This window comes from Mustelus asterias, chromosome 12 (assembly GCF_964213995.1).
Source record: "Mustelus asterias chromosome 12, sMusAst1.hap1.1, whole genome shotgun sequence".
NCBI lineage: Eukaryota > Metazoa > Chordata > Chondrichthyes > Carcharhiniformes > Triakidae > Mustelus > Mustelus asterias.
In genome coordinates this window covers 955,464-976,983 of record NC_135812.1, presented here as the reverse complement: position 1 = coordinate 976,983, position 21,520 = coordinate 955,464, and the positions used below count along the sequence as shown (strand labels likewise).

General features: G+C 44.6%; 1 protein-coding gene across 25 annotated transcripts in view; it reads right to left on the bottom strand.

The window, feature by feature from the left end:
• Positions 1-21,520, bottom strand: part of ncor1 (nuclear receptor corepressor 1) — a 376,647-nt gene that overhangs the window by 231,331 nt on the left and 123,796 nt on the right. For all 25 annotated transcript variants that reach the window (XM_078224546.1, XM_078224545.1, XM_078224544.1 and 22 more), the window contains exons 6-8: positions 21,274-21,387; positions 19,953-20,009; positions 11,285-11,337 (exon numbers count right to left, since the gene is read on the bottom strand). In XM_078224546.1, coding sequence (XP_078080672.1) covers positions 11,285-11,337; positions 19,953-20,009; positions 21,274-21,387 — 224 coding nt within the window. The remainder of the gene's footprint in view (positions 1-11,284; positions 11,338-19,952; positions 20,010-21,273; positions 21,388-21,520) is intronic.

Here is a 21,520-nt window from a genome sequence, read left to right as displayed (position 1 = left end):
AAAAATGTGTTTAACTAACTTGCTGGTAACAGAAATGGTCGAGGAGGGTAATAGTGTTGATGTGGCGTATGTGGACTTTCAGAAGGCCACAGATACAGTGCCACACTGTTAAAAACATTGTAGTTCATGGAAATAAAAGGGACAGTAGCAACGTGGATACAGGATTGGCTGAATAATAGGAAGCAGATTGTAATGGTCAATGGATATTTTCAGTTTAGAAGGATGAGGGGGGATCTTATTGAAATTTACAGGATACTGCAAGGCCTGGATGAATGGACGTGGAGAGGATGTTCTCACTAGTAGGAAAAATTAGAATCAGAAGGCACAACCTCAGGCTAAAAGGACGACTCTTTGAAACAGAGATGAAGAGGCATTTCTTCAGCCAGAGAGAGGTGAATCTGTGGAACTCTTTGCCGCAGAAGGCTGTGGAGGCCAGGTCATTGAGTGTCTTTAAGACAGAGATAGATAGATTAAGAAGGGGATCAGGGGTTATAGAGAAAAGGCAGGAGAATGGGGATGAGAAAAATATCAGCCATGATTGAATGGCGGAGCAGACTCGATGGGCCGAGTGGCCTAATTCTGCTCCTATGTCTTATGCACTCTCTCTTTTCCTTCTCTATGTATGGCATGCTTTGGCTGTATAGCACGCAAGAAACAATACTTTTCACTGTATACTAATACGTGACAAGAATAAATCAAATCAAATCAGAGTGGCAGAAGGTGGGAAATGGTGTTCCAGAAGGTTCAATATTGGAACCACTGTTGTTTGCAATTTACATTGATGATTTGGACTTTGGAATCAAAATTACAATTTCTAAATTTGTGGATGGCACCAAATCAGGGGGTAGGCAATGCTGAAAAGGATTGCAACAAATTATAGGAGGACATTAATACATTTGTTCAATGGGCAAATAAAGTTCATTACAGGTAAATGTCAGATAGTACATTTTGGAAGGAAGAATAAGCAGATCACATTACTTGGAAGGTGCAAGTCTAGCTGGGGTAGAGGAACAGAGTACAAATACAGCAATCACTAAAGCTACAGCATAGGTCAGCAAGGCCACAAAATGCAAAGTTGTATTTATAGAGATAGAAAATGGAGAAGTTAGACTAAACCTGTACCGATTGGTTGAAACCACACTTAGAGCATGGTATGCAGTTTACGGGATAGAAAGAATACAGAGGTACAGAAGATGGTGCAAAGAACAATAGTAGAAATGCATGGGTACGAATATCAGGGAAGGATTGACAGGCTGGGTCTCTTATCTCGGGAAAAGGCTGATGAGAGGGGTCCTAACACAGCTCTTGAAACTTATGGAAAGTTTCGATTAATGTAAAAAGAGCTACAAAGGATTGGATCTGGGAGACAACACAGCTAGATCAAAGAAAGTTATAAAGGAGTGTGCCTGGGAGAGAGGCATGATGTGGAGATGCCGGTGTTGGACTGGGGTAAACACAGTAAGCAGTCTCACAACACCAGGTTAAAGTCCAACAGGTTTATTTGGTAGCAAACGTCACTAGTTTTCAGAGCGCTGCTCCTTCGTCAGGTGAGTGGGAGATCTGATCACAAACAGCAAACAGGGCATATAAAGACACAAACTCAATTTACAGAATAATGATTGGAATGCGAGTCTTTACAGGTAATCAAGTCTTAAAGGTACAATGTGAGTGGAGAGAGCATTAAGCACAGGTTAAAGAGATGTGTATTGTCTCCAGACAGGACAGTGAGTGAGATTTTGCAAGTCCAGGCAAGTCGTCGGGGTTACAGATAGTGTGACATGAACCCAAGATCCCGGTTGAGGCCGTCCTCATGTGTGCGGAACTTGGCTATCAGTCTCTGCTCAGCGACTCTGCGCTGTCGTGCAGGCTGCCTTGGAGAACACTTACCCAAAGATCAGAGGCCGAATGCCTGTGACCGCTGAAGTGTTCCCCAACAGGAAGAGAACACTCATGCCTGGTGATTGTGGAGCGGTGTTCATTCATCCGTTGTCATCATAGAAATCATAGAAACCCTGCAGTGCAGAAAGAGGCCATTCGGCCCATCGAGTCTGCACCGACCACAATCCCACCCAGGCCCTACCCGCATATCCCTCCATATTCTACCCGCTAATCCCTCTAATCTACGCATCCCAGGACACTAAGGGGCAATTTTAGCACGGCCAATCAACCTAACCTGCACATCTTTGGACTGTGGGAGGAAACCGGAGCACCCGGAGGAAACCCACGCAGACACGAGGAGAATATGCAAACTCCACACAGACAGTGACCCAAGCCGGGAATCGAACCCAGGTCCCTGGAGCTGTGAAGCAGCAGTGCTAACCACTGTGCTACCGTACTGCCCAATGGTCTGTTCTCCCCGGAGCGCAGAAGCTACGACATCTCCTCCGGAGCCTTCAACATGTCATTGATGAAGACAAACATCTCGCCAAGGCGATCCCCACACCCCCACTTCTTGCCTTCAAACAACCGCACAACCTCAAACAGACCATTGTCCGCAGCAAACTACCCAGCCTTCAGGAGAACAGTGACCACGAAACCACACAACCCTGCCACAGCAATCTCTGCAAGACGTGCCGGATCATCGACACGGATGCCATCATCTCACGTGCGGACACCATCCACCAGGTACACGGGACATACTCTTGCAACTCGGCCAACGTTGTCTACCTGATACGCTGCAGGAAAGGATGTCCCGAGGCAAAGAACAAAGAACAGTACAGCACAGGAAACAGGCCCTTCGGCCCTCCAAGCCTGTGCCGCTCATTGGTCCAACTAGACCATTCGTTTATATCCCTCCATTCCCAGACTGCTCATGTGACTATACAGGTAAGTCTTAAACGATGCCAGCATGTCTGCCTCCACCACCTTGCCTGGCAGCGCATTCCAGGCCCCCACCACTCTCTGTGTAAAACACGTCCCTCTGATATCTGAGTTATACCTCGCCCCTCTCACCTTGAGCCTGTGACCCCTCGTGATCGTCACCTCCGACCTGGGAAAAAGCTTCCCACTGTTCACCCTATCTATACCCTTCATAACTTTGTACACCTCTATTAGGTCTCCCCTCATTCTCCGTCTTTCCAGGGAGAACAAGCCCAGTTAACCCAATCTCCCCTCATAGCTAAGACCCTCCACACCAGGCAACATTCTGGTAAACCTTCTCTGCACTCACTCCAAAGCCTCCACGTCCTTCTGGTAGTGCGGCGACCAGAACTGGACGCAGAACTCCAAATGTGGCCTAACCAGCGTTCTATACAGCTGCAACATCTGACTCCAGCTATTATACTCTATACCCCATCCTATAAAGGCAAGCATACCATATGCCTTCTTCACCACCTTCTCCACCTGTGCTGCCACCTTCAAGGATTTGTGGACTTGCACACCAAGGTCCCTCTGTGTTTCTATACTCCTGATGGCTCTGCCATTTATTGTATAACTCCCCCCCTACATTATTTCTTCCAAAATGCATCACTTCGCATTTATCTGGATTAAATTCCATCTGCCATTTCTCCGCCCAATTTTCCAGCCAACTATATCCTGCTGTATTGTCCGACAATGTTCATCGCTATCCGCAAGTCCAGCCATCTTCGTGTCATCCGCAAACTTGCTGATAACACCAGTTACACCTTCTTCCAAATCATTTATATATATCACAAATAGCAGAGGTCCCAGTACAGAGCCCTGCGGAACACCACTGGTCACAGACCTCCAGCCGGAAAAAGACCCTTCAACTGCTACCCTCTGTCTCCTGTGGCCAAGCCAGTTATCTACCCATCTAGCCACCTCTCCTTGTATCCCATGAGCCTTAACCTTCTTAACCAACCTGCCATGAGAGACGTTGTCAAATGCCTTACTGAAATCCATATAGACAACATCCACGGCCCTTCCTTCGTCAACCGTTTTTGTCACTTCCTCAAAAAACTCCACCAAATTTGTAAGGCACGACCTCCCTCTTACAAAACCATGCTGTCTGTCACTAATGAGATTGTTCCGTTCTAAATGCGCATACATCCTGTCTCTAAGAATCCTCTCCAACAACTTCCCTACCACAGACGTCAAGCTCACTGGCCTATAATTACCCGGGTTATCCCTGCTACCCTTGTTAAATAACGGGACCACATTCACTATCCTCCAATCCTCAGGGACCTCACCTGTGTCCAATGAAGAGACAAAGATATCCGTCAGAGGCCCAGCAATTACATCTCTTGTCTCCCTGAGCAGTCTAGGAAAGATGCCATCAGGCCCTGGGGATTTGTCAGTTTTAATGTTCCCTAAAAAACCTAACACTTCCTCTCTTGTAATGGAAATTCTCTCTAACGGGTCAACACCTCCCTCTGAGACACTCCCAGTCAACAAGTCCCTCTCCTTTGTGAATACCAATGCAAAGTATTCATTTAGGATCTCCCCTATTCCCTTGGGTACTAAGCATAATTCCCTTCCTTTGTCCCTGAGAGGTCCGACTTTTTCCCTGACAACTCTGTCGGGATCTGCACACTGAGGTAATATGGGCTGAAGTTAGAAATAGGAAAGGAGCGGTCACGTTGCTAGGAGTTTACTATAGGCCCCCAAATAGTAATAGAGATGTGGAGGAAGAAATTGCTAAGCAGATTATGGACATGTGTGGGGGTCACAGGGCAGTTGTCATGGGGGACTTTAACTTTCCAAATATTGATTGGAACCTTTGTAGGTCAAATAGTTTGGATGGGGCAGTTTTTGTGCAGTCTGTGCGGGAGGGTTTCCTGACACAATATGTGGATAGGCCGACTAGAGGTGAGGCCACATTGGATTTGGTACTGGGAAATGAACCGGGCCAAGTGTTAGATTTGGTTGTGGGAGAGCAATTTGGAGATAGTGACCACAATTCGGTGTCTTTTGTTATTGCAATGGAGAGGGATAGGGCCGTACGGCAGGGCAAGGTTTACAATTGGGGGAGGGGTAATTATGATGCGATTAGGCAAGAATTAGGGGGCATAAGTTGGGAACAGAAACTGTCAGAGAAAGGAACTAATGAAAAGTGGAACTTTTTCAAGGAACAAATACTGGATGTCCTTGATAGGTATGTTCCTGTCATGATGTGGAGGCAGGGAGGAAATGGCCGAGTGAGGGAACCATGGTTCACGAAAGAGGTGGAATGTCTTGTGAAAAGGAAGAGGGAAGCTTATGTAGGGATGAGGAAACAAGGTTCAGATGGCTCGATTGAGGGTTACAAGTTAGCAAGGAATGAGCTGAAAAAGGGGCTTAGGAGAGCTAGGAGGGGACATGAGAAGTCCTTGGCGGGTCGGATCAAGGAAAACCCCAAGGCTTTTTACTCTTATGTGAGGAATAAAAGAATGACCAGGGTGAGGTTAGGGCCGGTCAAGGACAGTAGTGGGAACTTGTGTATGGAGTCAGTAGAGATAGGCGAGGTGATGAATGAATACTTTTCTTCAGTGTTCACCAAGGAGAGGGGCCATGTTTTTGAGGAAGAGAAGGTGTTACAGGCTAATAGGCTGGAGGAAATAGATGTTCGGAGGGAGGATGTCTTGGCAGTTTTGAATAAACTGAAGGTCGATAAGTCCCCTGGGCCTGATGAAATGTATCCTAGGATTCTGTGGGAGGCAAGGGATGAGATTGCAGAGCCTTTGGCGTTGATCTTTGGGTCCTCGCTGTCCACGGGGATGGTGCCAGAGGACTGGAGAATGGCGAATGTTGTTCCTCTGTTTAAGAAAGGGAATAGAAATGACCCTGGTAATTATAGACCGGTTAGTCTTACTTCGGTGGTTGGTAAATTGATGGAAAGGGTGCTTAGGGATGGGATTTACGACCATTTAGAAAGATGCGGATTAATCCGAGATAGTCAGCACGGATTTGTGAAGGGCAAGTCGTGCCTCACAAATTTGATAGAATTTTTTGAGGAGGTAACTAAGTGTGTTGATGAAGGTAGGGCAGTTGATGTCATATACATGGATTTTAGTAAGGCGTTTGATAAGGTCCCCCATGGTCGGCTTATGATGAAAGTGAGGAGGTGTGGGATAGAGGGAAAGTTGGCCGATTGGATAGGTAACTGGCTGTCTGACCGAAGACAGAGGTGGTGGTCGATGGAAAATTTTCGGATTGGAGGCAGGTTGCTAGCGGTGTGCCGCAGGGATCAGTGCTTGGTCCTCTGCTCTTTGTGATTTTTATTAATGACTTAGAGGAGGGGGCTGAAGGGTGGATCAGTAAATTTGCTGATGACACCAAGATTGGTGGAGTAGTGGATGAGGTGGAGGGCTGTTGTAGGCTGCAAAGAGACATAGATAGGATGCAAAGCTGGGCTGAAAAATGGCAAATGGAGTTTAACCCTGATAAATGTGAGGTGATTCATTTTGGTAGGACAAATTTAAATGTGGATTACAGGGTCAAAGGTAGGGTTCTGAAGACTGTGGAGGAACAGAGAGATCTTGGGGTCCATATCCACAGATCTCTAAAGGTTGCCAGTCAAGTGGATAGAGCTGTGAAGAAGGCCTATAGTGTGTTAGCTTTTATTAACAGGGGGTTGGAGTTTAAGAGCCGTGGGGTTATGCTGCAACTGTACAGGACCTTGGTGAGACCACATTTGGAATATTGTGTGCAGTTCTGGTCACCTCACTATAAGAAGGATGTGGAAGCGCTGGAAAGAGTGCAGAGGAGATTTACCAGGATGCTGCCTGGTTTGGAGGGTAGGTCTTATGAGGAAAGGTTGAGGGAGCTAGGGCTGTTCTCTCTGGAGCGGAGGAGGCTGAGGGGAGACTTAATAGAGGTGTATAAAATGATGAAGGGGATAGATAGAGTGAACGTTCAAAGACTATTTCCTCGGGTGGATGGAGCTATTACAAGGGGGCATAACTATAGGGTTCGTGGTGGGAGATACAGGACGGATATCAGAGGTAGGTTCTTTACGCAGAGAGTGGTTGGGGTGTGGAATGGACTGCCTGCAGTGATAGTGGAGTCAGACACTTTAGAAACATTTAAGCGGTTATTGGATAGGCACATGGAGCACACCAGGATGATAGGGAGTGGGATAGCTTGATCTTGATTTCAGATAAAGCTCGGCATTGTCATTGATGAAGACGAACATCTCGCCAAGGCCATCCCCACACCCCCACTTCTTGCCTTCAAACAACCGCACAACCTCAAACAGACCATTGTCCGCAGCAAACTACCCAGCCTTCAGGAGAACAGTGACCAAGACACCACACAACCCTGCCACAGCAACCTCTGCAAGACGTGCCGGATCATCGACACAGATGCCATCATCTCACGTGAGAACACCATCCACCAGGTACACGGTACATACTCTTGCAACTCGGCCAACGTTGTCTACCTGATACGCTGCAAGAAAGGATGTCCCGAGGCATGGTACATTGGGGAAACTATGCAGACGCTGCGACAACGGATGAATGAACACCGCTCGACAATCACCAGGCAAGACTGTTCTCTTCCTGTTGGGGAGCACTTCAGCGGTCACGGGCATTCGGCCTCTGATATTCGGGTAAGCGTTCTCCAAGGCGGCCTTCGCGACACACGACAGCGCAGAGTCGCTGAGCAGAAACTGATAGCCAAGTTCCGCACACACGAGGACGGCCTCAACCGGGATATTGGGTTCATGTCACACTATTTGTAACTCCCACAGTTGCGTGGACCTGCAGAGTTTCACTGGCTGTCTTGTCTGGAGACAATACACATCTTTTTAGCCTGTCTTGATGCTCTCTCCACTCCCATTGTTTTGTTTCTTAAAGACTTGATTAGTTGTAAGTATTCGCATTCCAACCATTATTCATGTAAATTGAGTCTGTGTCTTTCTATGCCCTGTTTGTGAACAGAATTCCCACTCACCTGAAGAAGGGGCTAAGAGCTTCGAAAGCTTGTGTAGCTTTTGCTACCAAATAAACCTGTTGGACTTTAACCTGGTGTTGTTAAACTTCTTACCATGTCATCATGGGCAAGGGACTGTACTGAACAGAGCATAGAGGTGAAGCTGTTACCGGGGATTCCATAGTGAGGGGGTCAGACAGGTATTTCTGTAACTGTAATCATGAGTCCACATGCTGTATTGCCTCCCTGGTTCCATCAGCGAGAGGGTGCAGAATATTCTGCAGGAGGAAGGATGTGAGCGAAAAGTTATGATACAGGTCGATACCAATGACAGAGAGCGCAGATATCGAATTCCTATGGTCAGATTTTCAGGAGCTAGGGAGGAAGTTAACGGAAGGACAGTGAGGGCAGGAGGCTCTGGATTACTCCCACTGCCACACACAAGACAGAGTAGAAACAGGAAGATAGGGAAGATTAACGTGTGGCTTGAAGTATGCTGCAGGAGGAAGGGCTTCAGATTATCAGGAATCAGGATCAGGAATTGGCTAGCTGTAAGACAGAGGGTGGTGGTTGATGGGAAATGTTCATCCTGGAGTTCAGTTACTAGTGGTGTACCGCAAGGATCTGTTTTGGGGCCACTGCTGTTTGTCATTTTTATAAATGACCTGGATGAGGGTGTAGAAGGTTGGGTTAGTAAATTTGTGGGTGACACTAAAGTTGGTGGAGTTGTGGACAGTGCGGAAGGTTGTTGCAGGTTACAGAGGGACATAGATAAGCTGCAGAGCTGGGCTGAGAGGTGGCAAATGGAGTTTAATGCGGAAAAGTGTGAGGTGATTCACTTTGGAAGGAGTAACAGGAATACAGAGTACTGGGCTAATGGTAAGATACTTGGTAGTGTGGATGAACAGAGAGATCTCGGTGTCCATGTGCATAGATCCCTGAAAGTTGGCACCCAGGTTGATAGGGTTAAGAAGGCGTACGGAGTGTTAGCTTTTATTGGTAGAGGGATTGAGTTTCAGAGCCAGGAGGTCATGTTGCAGCTGGACAAAACTCTGGTGCGGCCGCACTTGGAGTATTGCGTACAGTTCTGGTCGCTGCATTATAGGAAGGATGTGGAAGCATTGGAAAGGGTGCAGAGGAGATTTACCAGGATGTTGCCTGGTATGGTGGGAAGGTCTTATGAGGAAAGGCTGAGGGACTTGAGGTTGTTTTCATTAGAGACAAGAAGGTTAAGAGGTGACTTAATAGAGGCATACAAGATGATCAGAGGATTAGATAGGGTGGACAGTGAGAGCTTTTTTCCTCGGATGGTGATAGCTAGCACGAGGGGACATAGCTTTAAATTGAGGGGTGATAGATATAGGACAGATGTCAGAGGTAGGTTCTTCACTGGGAGAGTGGTAAGGGCGTGGAATGCCCTGCCTGCAGCAGTAGTGGACTCGCCAACATTAAGGGCATTTAAATGGTCATTGGATAAACATATGGATGATATTGGAATAGTGTAGGTTAGTTGGGCTTTAGATTGGTTTCACAGGTCGGCGCAACATTGAGGGCCGATGGGCCTGTACTGCGCTGTAATGTTCTATGTTCTCGGGGTATTGGGAGCAGTTCTGATGTAGGAGGCACATGTTCAAACGGGATGGGCTGCACCTCAACAGGACTGGGGCCAATGTGTATTTGGCGAAAGTTTAAACTATATTGGCATGGGGACGGGCAATGGCATATAGGAGTAGAAAAAAGGAATCAGGTGTATAGGAGTATGTGGGACAGTACCAGAGAAGAAAATAGTACCATATTAGATAGGTGCAGACTGAGGAGGACTGCGAGGAATGCAACACAGGACTACAATGCATGTCGTGTTGCATTCCTTAAATTAATTTAAAAAGAGAAAGAATAACTCTTCCCATCAGCTGATGTACAAGTACTACAATACACAAATTTATGGTTTTGGGCAAGAGAAACAAGGGGAATGTGAGGAAGAACTTTTTCACGTTGAGTTGTAATGACCTGGAACTCTCTGCCCATGAGAGTAGTAGAAGCAGAGACAATCTATCATTTCAAAAGGAAACTGAATGGGCACTTGAAGGGAACTGAGCAGGGAAGTGGGACTAAATTGATAGCTCTGTGGGTACTGGCATGAATTTGAAGGGCTGAATGGCGTTCTTCTGTGCCATAAGTGACTGACATGAAAATGGTGTCATCTGTGGGAAAGAGTTTAATCATTTTAAGATAGTCACCAAAAGAATTGATGGGGAATTCAGACAAAACTACCTAAAGAGCGGTGAGCGTATGGAACGCACTACAATAGGGAGTTGTTGAAGCAAATCGCATAGATACATTTAACAAGAAGCTAGATAAGCATTTGAAGGAAAAAAGGAATAAGAGATTCTGAAGACAGATTTAAATAAGGAAAGGTTGGAGCAGCCTACTCAAGTGGAATATAAGTGCCGGCATGGGCTGGTTGGGTCAAATGGCTGATTCTGTGACTGTAATCCTATGTATCAGGGATATATTATACAACTGGGAAAAATGACTGGGAACTGATGATTGAGCAGGCATCACAAAAAGATTAAAGAAAAAGAGGGGGTGGCACAGTGGTTAGCACTGCTGCCTCACAGTGCCAGGGACCCGGGTTCGATTCCTGGCTTGGGTCACTGTCTGCGCAGAGTCTGCACGTTCTCCCCGTGTCTGCGTGGGTTTCCTCCGGGTGCTCCGGTTTCCTCCCACAGTCCAAAGATGTGTGGGTTAGGTTGATTAGCCATGCTAAAATGACCCTAGTTTCGGGGGGATTAGCAGGGTAAATGTGTGGAGTTACGGGGAGAGGGTGGGATTGGTGTCGGTGCAGGCTTGGTGGGCCGAATGGCCTCCTTCTGTACTGTAGGGATTCTATGATTACACGGAAAAGATGGCTAGTGCACCGTTAAGAAACTGCACTTGTTCAGTATATACTTCCACAGATTGAGCATTGTATTCCTAGGTTTGAAAGGATTTCTTTTTGTTTTGCAGGTGATGAGTTTATAGTGAAGCTGCCCTATTCCCCAGCCCAGCAACAAGCATGAAAGTTTGATCATTCTAAGGAAACATGCATCTCACACCAACTCTGGAACGCAGCAGTACCAAAGGAAGCCAAACAAAGGCTGATACTTGAGTTCAGTTCAATCTTTCACTTTTTAATTTTAGTTTGGTTAGATTGGCCAATAGGGAGGAAATGAATTAACGGACAGGCAGAGACTTTTTATACGAAGCTGAGTAATTTGTGCAGCTTTCTGCATATGAAAGAATCTTACACTACAACTATTCAAAAACAAGTTCATGAGATGACAGTAGCTTTTCACAAGCCATTAGGAGTAACCCATTACTTCCACCACAGAGCTATATTCAGCAAGATGGGTTCAGGGCAGTAGACCCCAGATTCTAATACTATTCAATCCCATTCATATCATGCAACACAGCGACCATACCAGATGTCACTTACGTTTTGATGTTTTCATGGTAAATCTTCGTATCAGATGGCTGGTTGTAAAGTGGCTAAAAAGATAGAGATCAGTTGATTATGTAAATATATCAGTGAACATTTAGTGAAAAGAAAATCAAAACAAAGTAATTTCTAGCCTCACAATCTTAGAATAAAAACCTAGAAATCGTTTCCACCTGTCTTATTCATTATACAGACAGATTCACTTGCAAACATGTCAAAAATTCATGTTATGGCTTTTATTGGGAACAAATAAACTCACCTTCTCTGGAGGTCAATATCTAACCACAATCTACTCACCACAAAGTGTTCAGTCATGGGTTTACTTAGTTTTATTTGCAAATAAAGGAAGTGATGCTTGAATTGGTGACTGTTTATCTACAGACAGATCCAGCAAGCTCCAACAGACAGAAGCTCTGGGATTCATGGCCCTGTGCTAAACTATCTGACCTATCTTATGTTGTGCCACGGGGCTTCCAAGACATTACTAATGTGTGGAGTGTCAGATGACATTGTTTATTTCCCAAAGTAATGCTCCATCCTTGGAACTCTTCACAAGTCTCTGCAGTATCTCTATACTCCACAAAACTGGTTACTAAAGAGCCGCCACATCAAGACATACCCCTTGAATCCACCATGCAGCATCCAAACTTCCTTTGTAGGAAAATTTCACATGGCAAAGAGTAGCAACTTACACAACTCCTATAGAGTCATAGAGGTTTACAGCATGGAAACAGGCCCTTGGGCCAAGTTGTCCATGCCGCCCTTTTTTTTAAACCTCTAAGCTAGTCCCAACTGCCCGCATTTGGCCCATATCCCTCGAAACCCATCTTACCCATGTAACTGTCTAAATGCTTTTTAAAAGACAAAATTGTACCCACTTCTGCTACTACCTCTGGCAGTTTGTTCCAGACACTCACCACCCTCTGTGTGAAACAATTGCCGCTCTGGACACTTTTGTATCTCTCCCCTCTCACCTTAAACCTATGCCCTCTAGTTTTAGACTCCCCTACATTTGGGAAAAGATATTGACTATCTAACTGATCTGTGCCCCTCATTATTTTATAGACCTCTATAAGATCACCCCTCAGCCTCCTACGCTCCATGGAAAAAAGTCCCAGTCTATCCAGCCTCTCCTTATAACTCAATTCATCAAGTCCCGATAGCATCCTAGTAAATCTCTTCTGCACTCTTTCTAGTTTAATAATATCCTTTCTATAATAGGGTGACCAGATTGCACACAGTATTCCAAGTGTGGCCTTACCAATGTCTTGTACAACTTCAACAAGACGTCCCAACTCCTGTATTCAATATTCTGACCAATGAAACCAAGCATGCTGAATGCCTTCTTCACCACTCTGTCCACCTATGATTCCATTTTCAAGGAGCTATGAACATGTACTCCTAGGTCTCTTTGCTCTGTAACTCTCCCCAACGCCCTACCATTAACTGATCCTGATTGGTAAACTTTAAAAAAAAATTTTGAAACCAGAAGTCAATTATATGCTTTTAAAAAATTGAACTGACCGGAACGTCAGGAAAATCTTTGGAGAAAGCTTAACGACTTAACCTAACTCTGACCATCATATTAGATATACACAGGAACAGTCAGCCGAATAGAAAGTGAGGGGCATCAACAGCTTAGTGCCATTTATACAATCAGCTAAAGTGATTACTCGATGTGCTATATACCCTGTTCAGATGACAGGAAATCCAGTTTCTACAGACATCTTGACACAGATTGTTACATTAAAAAGTTTGGAAAAATATCCAAAATTAAAAGCCTTTAAAAAGAAAAGTCAATGCAAACATTTCATTGAGTTTTGGGTAAATGATAGTGAACCAGTTATTCACAGAATTGGGAATGACCAAGAAATTTAGCTTCAATCAACCACTTACAAAACTCTGGCTATGTGTAATCACTGTTTTAGAATGAGGTCTAAAAAGAATCTGTATAAGATGCCTTTTCAGAGAGTTGAAGCAGACTCGATGGGCCGAATAGTCTCCTTCTGCACTGTTGGGATTCTAGGGTTCTAATGTCCTAAGGATAAACAATTTGATGAAATAGCATTACTGCATCCTTTGTTTCATGTTGAACTGGTGCGACAACAATAATCTCCCTCTCAATGTCAACAAAATGAAGGAGATGGTCATCGACTTCAGGAAGGGTAGTAGAGGGCATGCCCCATCAACATCAAGGGGACGAAGTAGAAATGGTCGAGAGCTTCAAGTTTTTAGATGTCCAGATCACCAATACCTGTCCTGGTCCCTCCACACAGACGCTATAGTTAAGAAAGCCCACCAACGCCTCTAATTTCTCAGGAGACGAAAGAAATTTGGCAGGTTTGCTACAACTCTCACCAACTTCTACAGATGCACAATAGGAAGCATTCTTTCCAGTTGTATCACAGCTTCATATGGCTCCTGTTCTGTCCAAGACTGCAAGAAACCACAAAGGGTCGTGAACAAAGCCCAGTCTATCACGCAAACCAGCTTCCCATCCATTGACACAGTCTAAACTTCCTGCTACCTCAGAAGAACAGTAAGAAGTCTCACAACACCAGGTTAAAGTCCAACAGGTTTATTTGGTAGCAAAAGCCACTAGCTTTCGGAGCGCTGTCCCTTCATCAGGTAAGTGGGAGTTCTGTTCACAAACAGGGCATATAAAGACACAAACTCAATTTACAAAATAATGGTTGGAATGCGAGTCTTTACAGGTAATCAAGTCTTAAAGGTACAGACAACGTGAGTGGAGAGAGGGTTAAGCACAGGTTAAAGAGATGTGTATTGTCTCCAGCCAAAACAGTTAGTCCTGAAGAGCGGCCAGCATAACTAAGGACCCCACGCATCCTGGACATTCTCTCCTCCACCTTCTTCGGTCGGGAAAAAGATACAAAAATCTGAGATCACATACCAACCAACTCAAAAACAGCTTCTTCCCTGCTGCCATTAGACTTTTGAATGGACCTACCTCGTTAAAGTCGATCTTTCTCTACACTCTAGCTACGATTGAAATACTACATTCTGCATTCTCTCCTTTCCTTCTCTATGAATGGTATGCTTTGTCTGTATAGCCTGCAGGAATCAACACCTTTCACTGTATGTTAATACATGTAACAATAATAAATCAAATCAATCATGCAACATAAGCGAGCAGAAGGTTGTGTGACCTGTTCTGAAGTTAGAATGATTTGGCAGAGAAGGCTATCATTTGGCCAATCCAACCTGCCATGGTCCAAAACTGCTCTGAAAGACTCACATGAGCACCTGACTCCTTTCTCATTTCTTTTCCCAATCCTAACCTTTTCCTTGTCAATTTTCTCCAATTCTCCCGCAAAAACAATTCTTTTCTGAGGTGTTTCATGGTCACTGCGTACCTTCCGTTATCTTACACCATCAAATAGTGAGCGTGAACATGATATTCAACTCTAGAAGCATCACAACCAGACCAATCCTGCCTTCCCTTGATAGAACGCACGTGCGTTCTCCAGCAAGGGTTTCCAGATACTAAATCACGAGTGGAAACCATAGGCAACTTTTCCTTGTTCTTGCAGAGACACTGTGGTCTGTTCTACCACTCCCCACTGCCACTGAGCTCAGTTAACTCAACAGGTGCAAAAGAGCAAGACTGCTTACAAATTCATAATTCAGAGCCAACAATTCATTCAAGGCCCATCCGATTCCCACGTTAATAATTTTATTGCCTACCAAGAAACAGTTTTTGAATACTGGAGGGTTTTTGGAAAAAGAACAGAAATAATAACATTAGCTGAAGGAGGATGGGAAGAGGCTTGTATGAAGCATAAACATCAGCATGAACCTGTTGGTCTGAATTGCCAATTTTGTATGGCCAATTTTATGCACTTTCATGTAATAATTTTGCAGATTGCTTCTAATATAAGCAACCCCAAAGTTGGAGCAGCATAAGAACATAAGAAATAGGAGCAGGAGTAGGCCATCTAGCCCCTCGAGCCTGCCCCGCCATTCAGTAAGATCATGGCTGATCTGAAGTGAATCAGTTCCACTTACCCGCCTGCTCCCCATAACCCTTAATTCCCCTACCTATCAGAAATCCATCTATCCGTGACTTAAACATATTCAATGAGATTCCCTCCACCACTTCAGTGGGCAGAGAATTCCAGAGATTCACCACCCTCTGAGAGAAGAAGTTCCTCCTCAACTTTGTCCTAAACTGACCCCCCCCCCCCCTTTATTTTGAGGCTGTGCCCTCTAGTTCTGGTTTCCTTTTTAAGTGGAAAGAATCTCTCCACCTCTACCCTATCCAGTCCCTTCATTATCTTATAGGTCTCTATAAGATCACCCCTCAGCCTTCTAAACTCCAACGAGTACAAACCTAATCTGCTCAATCTCTCCTCATAATCTACACCCCTCATCTCTGGTATCAACCTGGTGAACCTTCTCTGCACTCCCTCCAAGGCCAATATATCCTTTCGCAAGTAAGGGAACCAAAACTGCACACAGTATTCCAGTTGCGGCCTCACCAATGCCTTGTACAGTTGCAGCAAGACTTCCCTGCTTTTATATTCTATCCCCCTCGCGATAAATGCCAACATCCCATTTGCCTTCTTGATCACCTGTTGTACTTGCAGACTGAGTTTTTGTGACTCATGCACAAGGACCCCCAGGTCCCTTTGCACAGTAGCATGTTGTAATTTTTTTCCATTTAAATAATAATCCAATTTGCTATTATTTCTTCCAAAGTGAATAACCTCGCATTTGCCAATGTTATACTCCATCTGCCAGATCCTCGCCCACTCACTCAGCCTATTCAAATCTCTCTGCAGACCTTCCGCTTCCTCCACGCAATTCACTTATCTTCGTGTCGTCAGCAAACTTTGTTACCCTACACTCAGTCCCCTCCTCCAGATCATCTATCTAAATAGTAAACAGTTGAGGCCCCAGTACCGATCCCTGCGGCACGCCACTAGTCACCATCTGCCAACCAGAAAAGCACCCATTTATTCCAACTCTCTGCTTCCTGTTGGATAGCCAATCCCCAATCCACGCTAACACCCTACCCCCAACTCCGTGTGCCCCAATCTTCTGCAGTAACCTTTTGTGAGGCACCTTACCGAATGTCTTTTGGAAATCCAAAAACACCACATCTACCGGTTCCCCTCCGTCAACCGCACTAGTCACATCTTCATAAAAATCCAGTAAGTTCATCAAACACGACTTTCCTCTCATGAATCCATGCTGCGTCTGCTTGATCGAACCATTCTTATCCAGATGGCCTGCTATTTCTTCTTTAATGATGGATTCCAGCATTTTCCCAACTACAGACGTTAAGCTAACCGGCCTGTAGTTACCCGCCTTTTGTCTATTTCCTTTTTTAAACAGCGGCGTAACATTAGCCGTTTTCCAATCAGCTGGCACTACCCCAGAGGCTCTAAGGAGGTTTGTGAACAGAATTCCCACTCACCTGAAGAAGGGGCTTGGAGCTCCGAAAGCTTGTGTGGCTTTTGCTACCAAATAAACCTGTTGGACTTTAACCTGGTGTTGTTAAACTTCTTACTGTGACTACCCCAGAGTCCAGTGAATTTTGATAAATAACCACGAACGCATCCGCTATTACCTCTGACATTTCTTTCAATACCCTGGGATGCATTCCATCCGGGCCCGGGGACTTGTCCACCTTCAGTCCCGTTAGTCTACCAAGCACTGCCTCTCTAGTAACAATAATTGTATTGAGTACCTCTCCTCCTATCAACACTCGATCGTTAACATTCGGTAAACTATTTGTGTCTTCCACCGTGAAGACTGACACAAAAAACCTATTTAAAGTCTCAGCCATTTCCTCGTTTTCCACTATTGAATCCCCCCTCTCGTCCTCCAAGGGTCCAACATTCACTCTTGCCACACTATTCCTTTTTATATATTTGTAAAAACTTTTACTATTATTTTTTATGTTTAGAGCTAGTTTAGTTTCATAATCTATCTTTCCTTTCTTAATCGCTTTCTTAGTCATTCTTTGTTGTTTTTTAAAGCTTTCCCAAACTTCTAATTCTCCACTATTTTTGGCCACTCTGTACGCATCGATTTTTAATTTGATACTCTCCTTTATTTCCTTCGTTATCCACGGCTGGCTATTCCTTTTCTTACAGTCCTTCTTTATCACCGGAATATATTGTTGCTGAGTACTGAAAAAGATCTCCTTAAAAATCCTTCATTGTTTCTCAGCTGTCCTACCTACCAGTCTGCTCTCCCGGTCCACCCTCGCCAATTCAGCCCTCATCTTATCGTACTCCCCTCTGTTCAAGCAGAGGACAGTGGTTTGGGACCCTACTTTCTCCCCCTCCATCTGCACCAGAAATCCGACCATATTGTGATCATTCGACCCAAGAGGGTCCTTCACAAGAAGATCCTTAATTCTACCTGTCTCGTTACACATTACCAGATCTAAGATAACTCGTTCCCTCGTAGGTTCTGTAACATACTGTTCAAGGAAACTATCTTGACAGCATTCTAAGAACTCTTCCTCCATCGCACCACGTCCAACTTGAGTCTGCCAATCAATATGCAGGTTAAAATCCCCCATGATTATTGCCGTTCCGTTTTTGCACGCATCCATTATTTGTTTGTTTATAGCCCTCCCCACCTCAACATTATTATTTGGGGGCCTATAGACCACGCCTACAAGTGTCTTTCTCCCCCTACTATTCCTTATCTCCACCCATAATGAACCCACGTTTTGCTCCTTAGAGCCTATGTCGTCCCTCACTACTACCCTGATATTATCCTTCATTAACAGAGCTACCCCACCACCTTTTCCATCCTGTCTATCCTTCCTAAATGCCTGATACCCCTGGATATTCATTTCCCAGTCCTGGTCACCCTGTAACCACGTTTCTGTAATGGCCACTAGATCGTACCCATTTGTGCTGATTTGTGCCATCAACTCATTAACTTTGTTCTGTATGCTTTGTGCATTCAGGCAAAGTGTCCTTATTCCAGCTTTTATCTGGACCCGAATTGTTGAAATGTTATTAACCTCCTCCCTTTTACACTGTCTATAACCCTTCTCTGTTTGCGAGCTCACTTCCTTGCTCCCAGTCACCTCGTCTCGATCCCCTCCCCCCAACCTATCTAGTTTAAATTCTCCCCAGTAGCCTTAGCCAACCTTCCCGCCAGGACATTGGTCCCCCTAGGATTCAAGTGCCACCCGTTTTTTGTGTACAGGTCACACCTGCCCCTGAAGAGGTCCCTATCATCTATCAACATTCTCCCCGAGTCATTACGAAACAGGCCTGTACCAGCCATTCCTGTATCCCAGTGTTACACAGTATCAGTCTTGTCCCCACCAGCAGTATACTCCAGTGCTCTACAGTGTCAATCCTGTCCCCACCAGTACCATGCCCAATGCCATATGCAATTTTGGTCTCCATAGTAAAAGAAGAATATACTAGCGCTGCAAGCCGTACAGCAAAGGTTCACATGATTGGTTTCTGGGATGAAAGGATTATTCCTATGAGAGGATGAGTAAATTAGAACATAAGAACATAAGAAATAGGAGCAGGAGTAGGCCATCTAGCCCCTCGAGCCTGCCCCGCCATTCAATAAGATCATGGCTGATCTGACGTGTATCAGTACCACTTACCCGCTTGATCCCCATAACCCTTACCGATCAGGAATCCATCCATCCGCGCTTTAAACATATTCAGCGAGGTAGCCTCCACCACCTCAGTGGGCAGAGAATTCCAGAGATTCACCACCCTCTGGGAGAAGAAGTTCCTCCTCAACTCTGTCTTAAACCGACCCCCCTTTATTTTGAGGCTGTGTCCTCTAGTTTTAACTTCCATGGGAATTGGGTCTATATTCTCCAGAGTTTAGAATAAGGAGAAGTGATCTAATTGAAACAAATATAATTTTGAGGGGCTTGACAGGGTAGACTCTGAGGTTGGTTCCCTTGGAGGGGAATCTTGAACATGGGGGCACAACCTTGAGAGAAGATGGCAATCGTTTAGGACTAAGATGAGGAGAAATTTCTTGACTTAAAGGGCTGTGAATATTTGGAATTCTCTGCCCCGGAGGGTTGCGGATGCTTCATCGCTGAAAATATTTAATGCTGAGACAGGCAGGTTTGTCTCAGGGAATCAAGTGAAATGAGGAGCAGGCAAGATAGTGAAGTTGAAGTCAAAGATCAGACATGATTACAATGAATGGTGGAGCAGGTTCAACAAGTCATACAGTCTATTTCTTATAGTCTGTTCATAGCTCTAAATACTCACTGGAGACAAGAGACCATGCTTTGTTGATGATTTCTTTGCTTCAAGAGATACAAATATAAAATTTCCATGTCCCGCATTAAACTGATCGAGACACAGAACTAGCACAAGAATCTGGCATCACTGCTGATTATGTATCGACCAGTCCATATTGTACAGTCAGTGCTCAGGTCAAGTTATGATTTGAGTTGTGTGATGCTGGACACAAAGCCACTTCTGAGCATTTCAGAATACGACCTGATGTGTTTGGTGCTGCAGAATATTAATGATGGAATCATCATCAGTGAGTATCGCATCACTATAACCAGTTAGTCACAATACAGCATTAATAGCCTACCACAGAAATCACTGAAACCTCGAAGCGTGCAAAAATAAGGACGTTCCATGTGAAGTGGATGAATGATACTGGTATGTACACTTACCAGCTCCACTCTTGGACCCAGACCTTCAAGTATTTTGTGAGCTTCCTCTGCTTTTTTCTGTCAACAAGAATAATTATTTACACAAGCATCCTAGCATTAAAACATTTAAGTATTTCATTTCTTGAGTTATGTTATGCATTTTTTTTGCAACTGACCAGGTTTTATTCCCCCATTTCCAGCACAACTCAGCACAACAAAGTAGTTTTTGCTAAGTATATCTGTCCTCACAAGTGGAAGCAGAACACCAATTTACACTGAAAACAGATGATAAACAAAAGCAAGACTCGCAGATTAGGAGTATTCTCAAGGTGATCAATCAAGATGCATTGAGACCTGTGCAGCCTTCTTCAGCTTCTGGACATGAGGGTTCATCTGTTCCTGGGTCTATTTTAGCACAAGTCCAATTCAGGCTCCAGGTGCACAACATTTGCTATAGAACCATTCAGTCCTGTGCTCATTCCCAGCACAGCTATCGTTAATTGTTCTCCTCCATTAATTTCTATTGTTCTGTAGGGGGATAGGGAGTACCTCCATCACTTATTTTTCAATCACACTGGATGCAAGTTCAGAGGTCCTTCAAGTTGCATTACCTATAAATATGATTCAGAACATTGGGTAATCATAGAGACACCTTAAGAGCTTTCTGGGTAAATACCGATGCAGCTTAGACTGGAACAGAGTTCACTACTACAAACTGCTGAGCTCACAGAGCCCTTGCTCATGTTAAATATGGAGGCAGAAACAGAAAAAAGAATATAGCCACACATAGTAATTAATTATCTACTAACTGTTTGCAGCAGTGAGATTTGCCTGGATAAACTGGCACACTCTCTTACCCTTCCTGCCAACTGAATTTGGATGTCTCAAATGCACTGTGTACTTCACTGTTTCTATGTTACTCAGCAGTGTGGCTTTAAGCCCATGTGCATTTTTAAAAGTGCTGGAACAAGGCTGCCTTTATTTAGCAGACTGAATTCAGAAAAGTTCCATGAGAAAACTAACTGAAGAGGGCACACCGTGTTGCACTAAAGACTACTTATCTTAGTGGACATGAGAAGTAACAACACGCTACCATGTCTCTTATTCACGACTACATGACCACAGTAACCGACAGTAACCTTGGCCTGTTACCATTATGGATAGTCATCTGCAGCCTATAGTCCTGAACCTGACATTTTCCACCAGATCTCCACCAGCTTCCAAATGGAATGCAGCCTGTACAAATAACACAAACAAATCTCTCACAAAGCCCTCAACTTAGAGGGCTGGTTATTTCTTTAGAAGAGAAATAATGAAAAATCCTTGATGTTTTATTCCTTACCCTGTTCTCATCATAGATAATCTGGACGATACTGCGATGTTTTGGTTCCACTGGAGGAGGGGAGACTGGTTTCTCAGGCTCTGGAGGTTTTGCTGCTTCCTCTTCAAGTTGTTGCTAAGAGGCAGCATGAGCACAGAGTCAGTATTTCTTGCCAACATATACAAGCTTTGAATCACAAATCTCAGATTTTGTTCTAAATTAATCTATTTTAATAAACATTGCACTATCTGACTTTACTTGCTACCGG